Source organism: Tachysurus fulvidraco, chromosome 11, assembly GCF_022655615.1.
Source record: "Tachysurus fulvidraco isolate hzauxx_2018 chromosome 11, HZAU_PFXX_2.0, whole genome shotgun sequence".
NCBI classification, from domain to species: Eukaryota; Metazoa; Chordata; class Actinopteri; order Siluriformes; family Bagridae; genus Tachysurus; species Tachysurus fulvidraco.
In genome coordinates, this window is record NC_062528.1 from 59373 (window position 1) to 73297 (window position 13925).

At 40.0% G+C, this 13925-nt stretch overlaps 2 protein-coding genes across 3 annotated transcripts; one reads left to right on the forward strand and one right to left on the reverse strand.

Moving 5' to 3' along the window:
* Positions 1 to 1907: 1907 nt before the first annotated feature.
* Positions 1908 to 9137, forward strand: slc1a5 (solute carrier family 1 member 5). The gene is made up of 8 exons (XM_027140929.2): positions 1908 to 2491; positions 4350 to 4392; positions 4639 to 4701; positions 4777 to 4943; positions 5092 to 5325; positions 5628 to 5822; positions 7596 to 7730; positions 7835 to 9137. Exons 1-8 carry the CDS (start codon positions 1983 to 1985, stop codon positions 8058 to 8060), a joined length of 1572 nt encoding a protein of 523 aa, XP_026996730.1. The 5' UTR covers positions 1908 to 1982; the 3' UTR covers positions 8061 to 9137.
* Positions 9138 to 9392: 255 nt separating this feature from the next.
* On the reverse strand, positions 9393 to 13391 carry LOC113639212 (fukutin related protein). 2 transcript variants are annotated; one of them, XM_027140950.2, is made up of 3 exons: positions 13200 to 13391; positions 12774 to 12824; positions 9393 to 12006 (listed from the first exon to the last, which is right to left on the reverse strand). In XM_027140950.2, the coding sequence occupies exon 3, from the start codon at positions 11560 to 11562 to the stop codon at positions 9970 to 9972; it is 1593 nt and encodes a 530-aa protein (XP_026996751.2). In that variant the 5' UTR covers positions 11563 to 12006; positions 12774 to 12824; positions 13200 to 13391; the 3' UTR covers positions 9393 to 9969. The 2 variants fall into 2 exon arrangements, with proteins under 2 accessions (XP_026996751.2, XP_026996749.2); XM_027140948.2 differs by having other exon boundaries at positions 12774 to 13111.
* Positions 13392 to 13925: the final 534 nt, after the last annotated feature.

The following is a 13925-nucleotide window of genomic DNA, read 5'->3' on the forward strand; positions in this document are numbered from 1 at the left end:
CCCCAAAATGGGGTTATTTTTCTTTTTTTATTAACCATAGGACAGTTTATTCTCTAGTCTATTATTAGACTAGCATTCTAATCCTCAACACGCATTTAACTCGGTGCTTCCCTTACTTTATGGAGTACAGTTATGATTTATAATGATTTATTACTGCAGTAGCTGGTATCACACAGATGAAGATGGGTTTCCTCTTGATTCTGGTTCCTCTCAAAGTTCTAACCCTAAGACTCTGCCTTGCTCATTTGGAATAAATTTCTCATTTCTGTAAAGCTGCTTTGTAACAATGTCCGTTGTTAAACTGCTATCCAAATAAAATATAATTAAATAAAATATTTTATTGAATTAAAATAAAATAAAATAAACACATCAATGGAAATTTGATATTTTAATTAGTTTTATTATTATTTATATTTTAATGTAATTACATAACAGCAAGACTGAAAACCACCCACAATTAAAACAAATTTTTCATAACTCATACACCCGAGATGCAGTGGTTAACACACACAATGGTAACACATGCATGCTGAACATCAAACAGACCTAAACTGCACCCACTGCCATAGAAGTAGTAGAAGCCTTTATTTTGTTACATATACATTATAACACAATCAAATTTTTGCAGGTTGGGGTAAGAGAGCATGGTCAGCAATGATGCAGTGCCTCTGGAGCAGTGAGGGTTAAGGGCCTTGCTCAAGGGGCCAACAGCTGGAACCAGAGCCTTAACCGCTTGAGCCAACACTATTCCCTCAATTTATTTTTTCACTGTCCATTCATGTTATTTACAGTATTCATGGCTTTGGAAACATCCGACACGAAGAGCTAAAAGGTCGGCCAATAAAGCCTCCTGTCTTAGAGACCTGTAAAATGTAAAGAAAAGTATATTGTAGGAGCTATTTGTCTACTTTTGTGTGCGAAATGTTAAAATTTAGTTTATTTGTTAAATAGTTTATTTTTTGGTATTTTGTGTTAATTTCTGTTCATTAGAATGTGATTACTTTTCTTAGTATACTTCTAAATGGATTGGTTAGTATTTCTTTTCTATTGGGTTAGGCCATGTGCACCTAGGGGATAAAAGGGGTTCCGTTGTTTCAGCCCAGAATGCACCTGCATGGGCCTGTGGTTTTTTACCACTTTGGCTTGGACTCAATCCTTTAACTGTATAAAACACAACCCATGGTGTATCTTGGTGATTATTTGAGTTATTTTGGAGTTAAGTTTGATTCGTTATTTTTTATATTTTATTTAATTTGACAAACAGCAACACACTACAGCTATTAATATACATTTTATTTTAGCAAAGATATGAGGAATGAGACGAGGAACGTTTAAATGTTCTGTTGATCCTTTTATACTGAACACCTGCCATTCTGAATAAGGGTTAGTAAAGAAAATAGAAGCAAACTGTATAAATTCATTTAAAAAAGTAAATGTTATAGAAGGACTGATATTAAAATAACTTTTTCTCTCGCTTTTTAACAACATATAGGATTTGAAGCTGAAGGTCGGCGGGTGGCGGTAATGAACATAAGATGGTTTGTGTCCCGTAGACGAAGAAGTGTTTTTATAGGAACAACGTGGACAGCGCGGTTAGTGTTACCGGAAGGGGGCGCACTTATTTCCAGGGATTTCAGAACAGCGTAACAGCTATTGCGTCATCGGGTAGGCGTGGCCTATTTGATAATCTAACTTTAACCGTAGTTGTTGGTTGTTTATTTTTCTAAAATAGCTTCACTGTATTATAATAAAGCCTAATACATATAAAATATAAAATCTACCTGTTTGACTGTTTTGTCCTTCAGTAGCCATCGTAGGTATGATCTCTTTTTTTGAAAGAGTACGTTTTTTCCAAGACCTCCAGAAACCACGCCCACTTTGCGTCATCGTAACGACACCCCTGTAATTTAGTGAATGCCCTCAGACACTGGGAAGCTGCCGCTGGAGCCGGAAGCTGCTGTCGGCACTTTGTTCAGTAAACGATGGCAGAAGAAATGGTAACTGTAGAAAGACAGATTTCTAACGGCGAAGCTTCTCATGTGGGGAAGAAAAACTCCGAGAGTCTCCCGGAGAAGTTAAAACGACTCGCTAAAGCTAACTTACTGGTGATTCTGACGGTGTCCGCGGTCATTGTGGGGGTTTGTATAGGACTCGGCGTGCGGAATGTCAGTCTCACACAAACACAAGTGGTTTATTTCGGCTTTCCTGGGGAGCTGTTAATCCGGCTGTTAAAAATGATCATCATCCCTTTAGTGGTGTGCAGTCTGGTGTCAGGGGCAGCCAGTCTGGACCCCACGGTCTTGGGGAAACTCGGCGGCTGGGCGATGCTCTTCTTCTTAGTCACCACGTTAATCTCCTCAGCGGTCGGTGTCATTATGGCGATCATCATCCAGCCGGGTTCGAGTCAGGGAACCAAACCCAAGCTGACCTTTACTGACGAGACGCTGCCTGAGACTAAGGAGGTCGCAGACTCGTTTTTAGACCTGATCAGGTAAGTAAAGTACTTTATTATGTGGGGTATAGACTGGGTAACCTAGCCCTGGGGTATAGACTGGGGTACCTAGCCCCGGGGTATAGACTGGGTAACCTAGCCCCGGGGTATAGACTGGGTTACCTAGCCCTGGGGTATAGACTGGGTACCTAGCCCCGGGGTATAGACTGGGGTACCTAGCCCCGGGGTATAGACTGGGTAACCTAGCCCCGGGGTATAGACTGGGTACCTAGCCCCGGGGTATAGACTGGGTACCCTGGGGTATAGACTGGGTAACCTAGCCCCGGGGTATAGACTGGGTAACCTAGCCCCGGGGTATAGACTGGGTAACCTAGCCCCGGGGTATAGACTGGGTAACCTAGCCCCGGGGTATAGACTGGGTACCTAGCCCCGGGGTATAGACTGGGTACCTAGCCCCGGGGTTAGTGTTAACTCACTCATTAGATCATTTTATTTATTAACCCGAGATCTATAAATAATTAAAAATAACACTTCGTAATAACTGGAAGACTTTTGATGTCACAACAAAGTGATTTCAGTAACTTTTCCCTTGTAGCGTCAGTGACACGTGACACTTTAACACTACGTGTGTGGTTGCATCATCCACGTGTTATATGATGAAATGAGGCTGAACATTTTTTGTCTTTTCTGTTGTACGTAAAACAAATGAATCTCTGGCACGTGGTCCTTGTGTAGTGAGAATAATGTTTTGTTAAATAATATATTAGGTGACAATTAATAATAAAGCAGATTAGTCTTTCTGTACTTGGGCATCATTTAGAAAACTGGGTGGATGATAAGAAGTTGAAATTGAACATTTAAATATCGCACTCTCTATTGTGTAAAATATGTATGTATACCTAAATAATTGTGTAAGTAGAAAAAATAAACACAAAAACTTCATTTTGAAACGGTCCATTTATTAAACTAGAGGAATGGATTCGTCCCAGTGGCTGTTCCAGATTTGATCAACATAGAGTTTGATGAAGCCTTTAAGTTGTGGTTCGTATGTCCTTGTGCATGCTGACTCACATCCTGTGAACTGCTGGGTTACTTTACTACTACTGACATGTTCATGTGTGTCACTTATCTATGGAACAGTTTATATGTAGATGTCTTAGTCATTGGTGCAGTTGAAAAGGTTGACAGGAACTTTCCATATGAATTGCCTACTAGGACCTGTGACTTAGAAATTCAGGCCAGAAAAGCCCAAAGTCAGAGGTCTTTGTATGTTTGTGTAATCTTGTAGTTGCCACGTTGTAGTGTCTTGCCACGTGATATAAGTCATATTCACAAGCCGGGGCTGGGCGCAGTTATAACATTGGTTATTCTTATAAACTCTGTGTGGGTGACTGTTTCCAAAAATACAACATGGACATTATGAAGATTACTAAGTAATGAACATCAGTAAGATCTGGAAGGAGCCGAGTTTCGAATGCTGTAAATTTAGTTGTAGGGAAAGGAATGGCATTAAACATGCTTGTCAGGTTTCTTTGTACTCTGAGAACACATTATATTATTTAATCTGGTGAACTGAGACCTTGAATACAGATGGTTAATAGTTAGACCAGAACCTGTAGAATTGTTAACCTGAGCTGCCACCTGAGGACACGCTGGATCCCAGATCCTAATCACATGGTATTACATTATAGTTACAGCAGCGGAGAAAATACATTTTACTTTTCACAAAATTCCTAATTAGTAAATGTGTAACGAGACATTCTCATGCGGCTTTGTTTCCTGCCGTATGCCAGTAAAACATGCACTTTAGTCTCCTGTCGGTCTCGCCTTTGTTGTCCCTTTTGCCTCTTGCAAAAGTCTAACAATTAAGTGGCATTTATTTTTTTGTCCTTTTTAGAAATATCTTCCCCTCCAATCTGGTGGCTGCTGCTTTTCAGTCGGTGAGTCTCTCTGCACTTGGTCTTGTACACTCTCAATCTTCTCTCTCTCTCTCTCTCTCTCTCTCTCTCTCTCTCTCTCTCTCTCTCTCTCTCTCACACGCACACCCCCCCCCACACACACACACACACACTCTTCCCTGTTCCTTTCTCTGGGACTTGCACACTCTGTCACACACATCCAGACATCTACAGACTGAAAACTGTTTACTGCTATTTTGCTTATTTGACATCTTTCCTTTCTCCCAGTATGCTACTGGTTACAAGATTGTGAAAACCAACACAAATGTTACCAACATCACATTGGAGAAGGTAGTATGTTGTTTTTAACATAAGCATGTAGACTGTTCAGGACATGCAGCAGCTCATGTGTGTACTTGTGTTTAGGTCCCAGTGGGTGAAGATGTGGATGGTATGAACATCCTGGGCCTAATTGTGTTTGCTATGGCATTTGGTGTGGCCTTGAGGAAACTGGGAGAGGACGGCGAGATTCTAATCAAGTTCTTCAACTCTTTTAATGAGGCCACCATGGTGCTTGTGTCCTGGATCATGTGGTAAATTATTTATTTCATGAAAATGCATTTCTATACTGTATATACAGTTTGTTTTAAAGTTTAAATAATGTTAATACAGTTTTCTCAAGAATTGTCTTTGCATTTTTATTTTGTAGTTTGTATTCTAAATGTAGATGATGTTCTGTAGGTATGCCCCACTGGGGATCATGTTTTTGGTGGCTGCTAAGATTGTTGAGATGGAGGATGTAGGGATACTATTTGCCAGCTTGGGAAAGTATATTGCCTGCTGTGTGATTGGTCATGCAGTACATGGCCTGCTCATCCTGCCACTAATTTACTTTGTGTTCACTCGGAAGAACCCCTACAAGTTTCTCATGGGCCTGATTGCTGCTTTGGCAACTGCTTTTGGAACCTCGTCCAGGTAGGAAATCAGGAAAGCATTTGTTCTAAACCAAACTCCTTTATTGAATGGCATTTTTTTTTCATTCTCAGTAAAATATTCTGGTCCGAGAAAAAGTAATCTTAGTGTAATGGCCTTGTGAATTTGTTTCTGACGACTCACCATCACTTAACATTTTTCATTCTATGATTATGGAACAAATGTCAGGGTTTTGGAGATGAAACATCACTGTGAATGTAAAATCTATCACACGTTTAAGCTTGAATCACGTGAATAGGGTTAGGTTTAGCCCGGTGTTTAATAACCTGACCTGTTGTGTTTAGTTCTGCAACCCTGCCTTTGATGATGAAGTGTGTGGAGGAGAACAATGGCGTATCGAAGCATATCAGTCGCTTCATCCTACCTATCGGTGCCACCGTCAACATGGATGGAGCTGCTTGCTTCCAGTGTGTGGCTGCAGTCTTTATTGCACAGTTAAATGATATTCCACTCAACTTTGTCCAGATCATCACCATACTGTGAGTTTAGCCTTCAGTCTTCCAGTCACCACATTTTAATACCTCACCAAACTGCTGCTACTATTACATATAACTATACAGTGTTGCTTGAAATGTTGTGAACCCTAATTTCTATATTTCTGCATAAATGTGACCCAAAACATCATCAGAAGTCTCACAAGCAGACAAAGTGAACACAAACAGATCAGATATTACACTCGGTAATTTTTTTTTATTCAGTAAAACGTTATATATCTGTGAGAGGAAAAAGAATGTGAGTCCTAGAGTTTGGATTCCATCTGATTTCAGTGAATGAGACGACAATCAAGTGTCCATGAGGGTCCGGTTTTATTTAAAGAACAGAGATTTTAAAGTCTGATGTGTATGACGTGTGTTTGTGGAAGGGGATCATTGCTTAAACAACAGAGATTTCTGACTTCAGAAAGAGCTATTGTTGCTCATCAGGCTGAAAAAATGTACAACATCTCTTAAGAGTTTGGACTCTTACATCTACATATAATCAGACAGATTCTGTATAAAAGTTTAACACCATTAGTACGTCCCCAGAAGTGTTTAACCAACAAATATCACTCCATAAGTAAGATGTGTATCAGTCTGTTGGGTCAGAAAGGAATACAGGGGAACTTCTAATCAACTAAAGGTGTCTTTTACTTTAGCTTATGTTAATGTTCATGAGTCTGACATCAGGTGAACATCCTCAGAGTCACAAGGAGAAAGTCTCTACTCTCCAAAAACAACACTGCTGTCCATTTTACTAAAGATCATGTGGACAAGACAAAAGACTATTGGGGAAATAATTTGTGGAGGAATGAAACCAAAATAAAACATTTTGTTTTAAAATGAGAAGCTACTGAAAATATTTAATTCCAGTTCTTACCTTATAGTGTCTGAAACATGGTGGTGGTGCCATGCTTTGGGCCTGTATCGCTGCATCTGGACCAGGACAGTTTGCCATCATTGATGGAACAATGAATTCAGATTATTCCAGTGATCTCTAAATGAAAATATCAGAACATCTGACCGTGAACCGAACCTCAAGAGAAAATGTATCATTCACCAAGACATCGAGCACAAGCACCAAGTCTGTGCACCAAAGACCGAGGAACAAAGATAATGTTTAGAATGACCAAGTCAACGTCCTGACTTTAATCCAACAGAAATATTGTAGAAGGACCTGAAGCAGTCAGATCCTGTGAGGACACCCAGTAAAACCCCAGTGTTCCTTCTGTACTGAGGAACGGAGTAAAACTCTTCTAAGCTGTTGTACAGAACTGATCACTGGACACTTTCTGTACAGTTATTACTGCAAAACGAGTCACAACAGGTACTGAAATTAAAGGTTCACAAAATTCTGATGGTCAGATCTGTAATTTTGGATCATTTTTCTCAATAATTAAGTGAAGTATAAAATTGTTGGCCCATTTATTTGGTTGTGTTCACTTTGTTTAGTTTTAGGGCTTCTGATGTTTTGGGTCACGTTTATGCAGAAATATAGGAATTTATCAAGGATTCACAAACTTTCGTGACACTGTATGTTTACTTGAACCCCTTTATGCACATTGTACTGTATGTGATGCACTTTGTACAACTTACTTAAGTCCTTCGCTCTGTGCTGTTGTATGTAGCTCCATGAAGAAAAGTGCATCAGCTATATGTGGTTGACATGACTATTCTAAGCTACTTGACTTGAATCACTCTGACTATAACATTGGCAATAAAAGCTATGAATTAGCATAAGCTTCTTTTTTCCAAATTGTCCCTTTCCTGTCTCAGGGTGACGGCCACAGCATCAAGCGTGGGAGCTGCAGGGATTCCTGCTGGAGGTGTGCTGACCCTGGCTATCATCCTGGAGGCAGTGGGATTGCCTACTAATGACCTCTCTCTCATCTTGGCAGTGGACTGGCTTGTGTAAGTAAAATATGTGGAATTAGTCTGAAAAATGTGACTAATTTATGAAAACATATCTGGAAATAATACTGTCTTGTGTATTTTTTTATCTTTATCTCTATTAGAGATCGCACGTGCACAGTCATCAATGTGGAGGGTGATGCATTTGGGGCAGGGCTGCTGCAACACTACACTGATAAAACTAGCAAGAAAGAGGAGGTAGAGCTGAGCGAGGCATGTTCTGAAGATGTTGAGAATCCAAGAAAACCTGAGCACTCTCCTCTCCTGGACAAACGGGCAGAATTAGTAATCGCTGGTTCTCAGTCTTCTGAAAAAGAATCTGTAATGTAGTCGAACACAGTTTGATTTAATGGTGCATCTATTTAAGTTTGAAGAAACCTATACTGTAAAGCTGGGGTCTGCAGTCTAAACACCAGGCCAGTGACTCTGTGGGTTTTCATTCCAACCAAGCAGGAGCTTTGTTTTTTTCACTTCAACTTGATCTCCAATCAATGATCACCTGCTATTGGAGCCTGCAGCCATATTAGCCCTTTGCAGACCCTCCGTTTGATTCACAAATAGGCTGAATATTTCATGTAACTATGCATTTCTCAGGTCACAAGATATTTAGAAAGGATTTATGAATCTATTCCAAATTAGTGCTGTTTTGTTGTGGGGTTGTTCCGTAATGCACACTATTTATTTTATTTTTGGTAGTGGATTTTTCTCTTTTTGCTAAATTGTAAGAGCTGGTCCTCGGTGATTTTAAATCCAGTTTCAATGTTCTAATGACTTCCGTTATTTCCTCAGTTGAAACTTTAGGAGGTTTCCAACCTTCTGTTGTATTTAAAGTGTGAACCATTAAGAATGTCATTAAAAACTACAAAACTGTATTATTTTAGTAATTGTGTTTTAAGGGTTTAAATGTTTGGTCATAATAAATTCAGTTTTGCGCCTGATCTGTTTTAGTAGCTTATAGAAATAAAAACTTCATCACTCCTTGTAGGACAATCCTCTTCTGAATGTTACATAAACGTGTTGATTTTTATAAATAAATAACTAGTATAAATAGATGCTGAAGTTACAGATTTATATACTGGGTGAAATTTGTCTGAAGTATTGTCACTCCATGTGCTTTTTTTTCTTCACTTTTTCTCTTGCTCAGGGATAAACTAGGGCTTTTGCTTAAAGTCTGGATTCTTTTACTTGTGAAATTTAGGGTGTATTTCTAATAACTAAATTTGTTTTGGCCAAAAATGAAATTAAAATGTGTTCTAACACTTGAGAACATCAGCATCTGTGTGTACAATTAAAGACCTTCTCATTCCAACAGGCTGCTGGTTGTGTTTCATGCCAAAGAGAAATGCTGTGTGTTTAGCGTCCACATGCATGTATACTGTCTTAATAATAAAGTGCTTTTGTAATGATTTTCTGTTTGTTTGTTTTTGTATCTGGTCGTTAAATGTTTGGTATTAATCAAGGATTAATGAATATATACAATAAAAGTTTAAAATTAATTTAAAAAAGATTAAGTAAAATTTTTAAATATTAAGATTAAGTGTGTGTGTGGGGGGGGGATGTTTAAAAAATTGATCAGTGATAATCTCCACAGGCCAAGTGTGAAGGGATCACAATCCACCATGTAAAGAACAATTTGAGTGCAGAAATAGAGGTGCTCGTTCATTTTTTATCGATAAAGGAACTTTATTTATTGATGATGGGTCTTTATTCATGATGGTAGCATTAGGATGAATTCAGAAGTCTACAGAAACATTGAAATGTGTCCAATCTAATCAGGAGTAACTTCATCATGCAGCAAGATAATGACCCAAAACACACTTCAAAGGACTGCATCAGGGACAAATATTGAAGATTTTAGATTAGCCAATGATTGAAAAGTCAATCAGACGACATTAACTCAAATAATCATACATTCCACTTCCTGAAACAAACAACTGAACAATGTGACAGCAGGAAAAGGATCACATAAGAAAAATGCAAGCGGGTCACCTGCTAGATGTAGTTATTTCAAACAAGTTATTTTTGCTCACCTTAATATTGGGTGACCTGCCACCGGTTAGGCCATGCTCTAGCTTGTCTAGCACATATAGGTGTAAATAGCAGGAAATGAAGCCAGAAATTCTTATCCACTAAATTATTTTCCTTTTCTCTTCTCAAACCCAAATGTCTTCAGTGTAAAGCAAAAAAAAGTTTGACTTCATTTGGAGGGGATTGCATATGACCTTACAATCACCTCTGATTAACTAATCAGTCTTTTCTTGTTAGGATTAGGATACTGAGGGTTCTCAATTACTCCTTCCCCAAACTTGAGCTCCAGGAAGGCACGATGGTTGTTTGGTCCATAAGCTGTGATGCCAGCAAATGGCATGGGGACCAGTGGCTGCAGGAAGTGCTCAGGAAACTCAACATCCTGTTTGTGGCCAGTCCACGTGTCCTTGGTCATGACTCCATTGCGAGAGTAGAAAGGCCATAGATCCACATGCAGATGGTTGGTCTCACTGTACTGAATGCGGTAGAAGTCACCCTCTACTGCTCGCTCCCACACATAACCAGTGGCATCCACCAGTGACCCTGAATCTAGGTTCTTAAGGTATTCACAATTGGGCACATCCTCCAGGTAGATACCCAAATCAACATCATAGTCCCAAGGTATAATGTCTTGATGTCTGGCTGCTCCTAACAGACTACCCCCTTCCAACCAGTAGCGCACACCAGAATGTTCCAGGATACTGATGACGTGCTTTGTAGTTTCCCGCAGGGCACGCAAGCAGCAAGGTGGAGTCCATCGCTCCAAATACAGGTACTCTGGTGTGTCATCATGCACTGTGCCAAAGCATCGTGATGTCTCCTTGCTGCAGCCAAACCACTGGTCCCTTCCATCAGGCCATACCAAGCGCTTAAGGCCAAAGCTTCTCATTAGTTGGTTGGTAACCTCCTTGAGATGATAGTCTGCCTTCCACTGGTTGTGCGCAGAACTAAAGAGTGGCCTGTGGCTTGCAGTAAATGAAGGTCCGTCCAGAAGCTTAACCTTCCAGCCTCTAAGCGCAGTCTGAATAAATAGTGCAGACATCAAGGGATGTGCAAGTGGGACTGATAGGTTGAAAAGATCCTTAGTACGAAGAAGAACTATGGCATCACCATACAAAGCAGTGCACATACTGTCACCGCTACCAGATGCCACAAAAGAATATGTAACTGTCCATTCCTTGAGGTTCACTTGCAAGTGCAGGCACTGCACAGCAGCACGGGTCAGCACTGGAGCTGCGACCAGACGCACAGGACCATCTCCCTCAGCCTTCAACTCTTGGACAAGCCTCTTAAGTTGCTGCCGATGCTGTAATTCAACACCATCGGGCACAAGCAGCACAAACTCGGATTGTACGTGGCTTTCTGGACGATGTGCTTGAGGAAGCTTTTCTGGGCTTGGGGACAGTAGCAATAAATGGACATTCTCAGGCAGTGTCAGAGGAGGGTAAGGCAGTCTGTCTGCTACTACCAGAAATTGTAGATCTGGTACGTGGTGCAGGAAGGACTGGGCCACATCTCCTACATAATTCTCAAAGTCTTCAAACTCACGTAGTATAACAGTCATATGAAAATTTTGCATACTACTCTCTATAACTCCTGCTTTTTTGTCCCCTGTCATTCCCCTTGACATGATGATCCCTGAATCTCCCAGGCTCGACACTGAGTGAAAGGCATTTTTTAAGCCTTTCCCCTGCACATGTCGTTTCCTCATCATCTGTTGCTGGGCTTGGGATATAAAATATAGGATCACCAAATTCAACACAATGGCTCCAGTTAGCAGGGCCTGGCAGAAAGTGATCTGCATAATTAATTAAAAGGCTCAATGTATGTACGGAAGTAATCTAATAAAGGAGACAGAACTGAGGATTATGTTTAAGGCATAGCTATGGTTTGAATAAACACACACTAGTCATGGGATAGCCTATTGATTTTTTTTTATATGCAATCTTCCCCCTGCTCTGGGGGGCATGAACACTCTAACGGATGCAGACCACAGGCAGTATAAAGCAGAGCAGGGCAATATGTGCAGCTGTGGTAATGCTCCCAGCAACAAGAATAGCTAGTCATCATCTGGTAAAAGGAAATACTGAGGGGAAGCTGAAGAGATATTGAGCCTGCAAAACTGGGCCATGAGAACATCTTTAGTAAGCACTGTGAAGCATCTTTGTCTCTGCTGAAGTCCTTCTAAAGAAGTGATTTGGGGCTGTTGATTTAGTCTCAGTTCATCCTGTGCCGTCTATTCCAATCACTGGAAAACATAAATTAGCCATATTAGGACATCATCATTGTAACGAATGAGTTACAAAAAAAAAACATATATTTCAGTTTAGTAAACTTTGTAAAAAGAAATATAAAGATGCAGTTATCTAGTGTTAATTGTCAAGTCACTTTACATCCTCTCTCACACCAATTAATTCCATGTCGTCCCTCAACACATCCATATGTACAACATACACTTTATGGCCAAATGTATGTGGACACCTGAACATCACATCCATATGTGCCTATTGAACATTCTTCTCCAGAGTTTGACCCAAATGCACTGCTAAGGAAGCCTCCACTGTCCTGGGAATGCATTCTACTTGATTGGAACATGGTTGTGTGGTGTTATTCTAGGTCAGTTACAAAACTAATTGGACTCAATTTTACTTTTGTGTTGTCAGTTTTGTGTTTTCGTCTCAAGTAGCTGCTTATTTTGCACCAGGTCCTGGAGGAACATTGTTTCATTTCACTATGTATTACATCAGCTATATTGGGGCAAAAAGGCTCGAGTTGAAAAGCATTGGTAAGGCTGTACGCCGGTGTTGGTCGAGGAAGACGTTCAGCCAAGTTGAATTATGTGTTTATGGATCTTGGTTTGTGCACAAGGACAGTGAAATGCTGGACCTGGTTAAAAGACCTTTAGTTCCAATAAAGTGAAATCTTTATCCTATTGATATGATGTTATCAATAAAACAGTAGATTATTAGAAAATCTCAAATGTTTCCCCAAGTAATAAGTAATGATGTTACTTACCAGATGTTAATGACAGCATGTCAGAGCTCACAAGCTGTTCAGCTGCTTTAACTTGGACATTACAACACAAATATGATCAATAATAAAGATATTTAGATATTACGGTCTCGCCTCAGTGACAACCGAACATTGCTTATGTCTAGCCTGTTGTTGGTGCTTCGTTTCACTTCGGTTTGGGTTAGTGTTTGGGTTAGTGTTAGGGTTAGTGTTAGTGTTAGTGTTAGTGTTTGGGTTAGTGTTTGGGTTAGTGTTAGGGTTAGTGTTAGTGTTTGGGTTAGTGTTAGGGTTAGTGTTTGGGTTAGTGTTATATTTTTACTGCCATTTTCCTAAGAAACACGCTGTAATATAAAGACAAGGAAAAAACATTAAGTCCGAATGAACGACTGACGAGATGCTGAAGTTTTAAACAATAAGCTTTGTACTTACACTAAATCTTTACGGAGACGGTGTTAAATAAACACTAAACACTACGAACACGGTGTTAAATAAACACTAAACACTACGAACACGGTGTTAAATAAACACTAAACACTACGAACACGTCCCTGTCCTTCTCCTGTACTAAATTACATCCGTTCGTCCATCACTAGCGGAATCTCGGCGGATATCACAATTTGGCAGGAAGCGGCGTGATGACGTCAGCCGGAGCTCCACACTGCTGTGATCATGTTTATTCCCTTTTAATGGTCCAGTAACATTTTAAAGAGTTTCCTTTGACACATGGCGGTATTTTACAAGAACAATTATAAATAACAAATAATAAAAACGAACAACTTGAATAAGAAATGTTTTTTAGCAAAAAAAATAAAAAACTGTTTAGCGACAAAACAGCATAAATATCTCGGGAGGAATGAGTTAAAAAAAAAAGCCCCAATACCCTATAACCCTATAGCCCCATAGCCCTATAACCCTATAGCCCCATAGCCCTATAACCCTATAACCCCATAGCCCTATAACCCCATAGCCCTATAACCCTATAACCCCATAGCCCTATAACCCTATAGCCCCATAGCCCTATAACCCTATAACCCCATAGCCCTATAACCCTATAGCCCCATAGCCCTATAACCCAATAACCCCATAGCCCTATAACCCAATAACCCCATAGCCCTATAACCCCATAGCCCTATAACCCAATAACCCCATAGCCCT

Excerpts from the sequence above, each read along its gene's own strand:
- LOC113639212 (XM_027140950.2), bottom strand. The coding sequence starts at position 11,562 with ATGCAGATCACTTTCTGCCAGGCCCTGCTAACTGGAGCCATTGTGTTG.
- slc1a5 (XM_027140929.2), top strand. The coding sequence starts at position 1,983 with ATGGCAGAAGAAATGGTAACTGTAGAAAGACAGATTTCTAACGGCGAA. Across the intron at positions 4,393-4,638 it reads TGGCTGCTGCTTTTCAGTCG|TATGCTACTGGTTACAAGAT; the intron begins GTGAGTCTCTCT and ends CCTTTCTCCCAG. Across the intron at positions 4,702-4,776 it reads CCAACATCACATTGGAGAAG|GTCCCAGTGGGTGAAGATGT; the intron begins GTAGTATGTTGT and ends ACTTGTGTTTAG.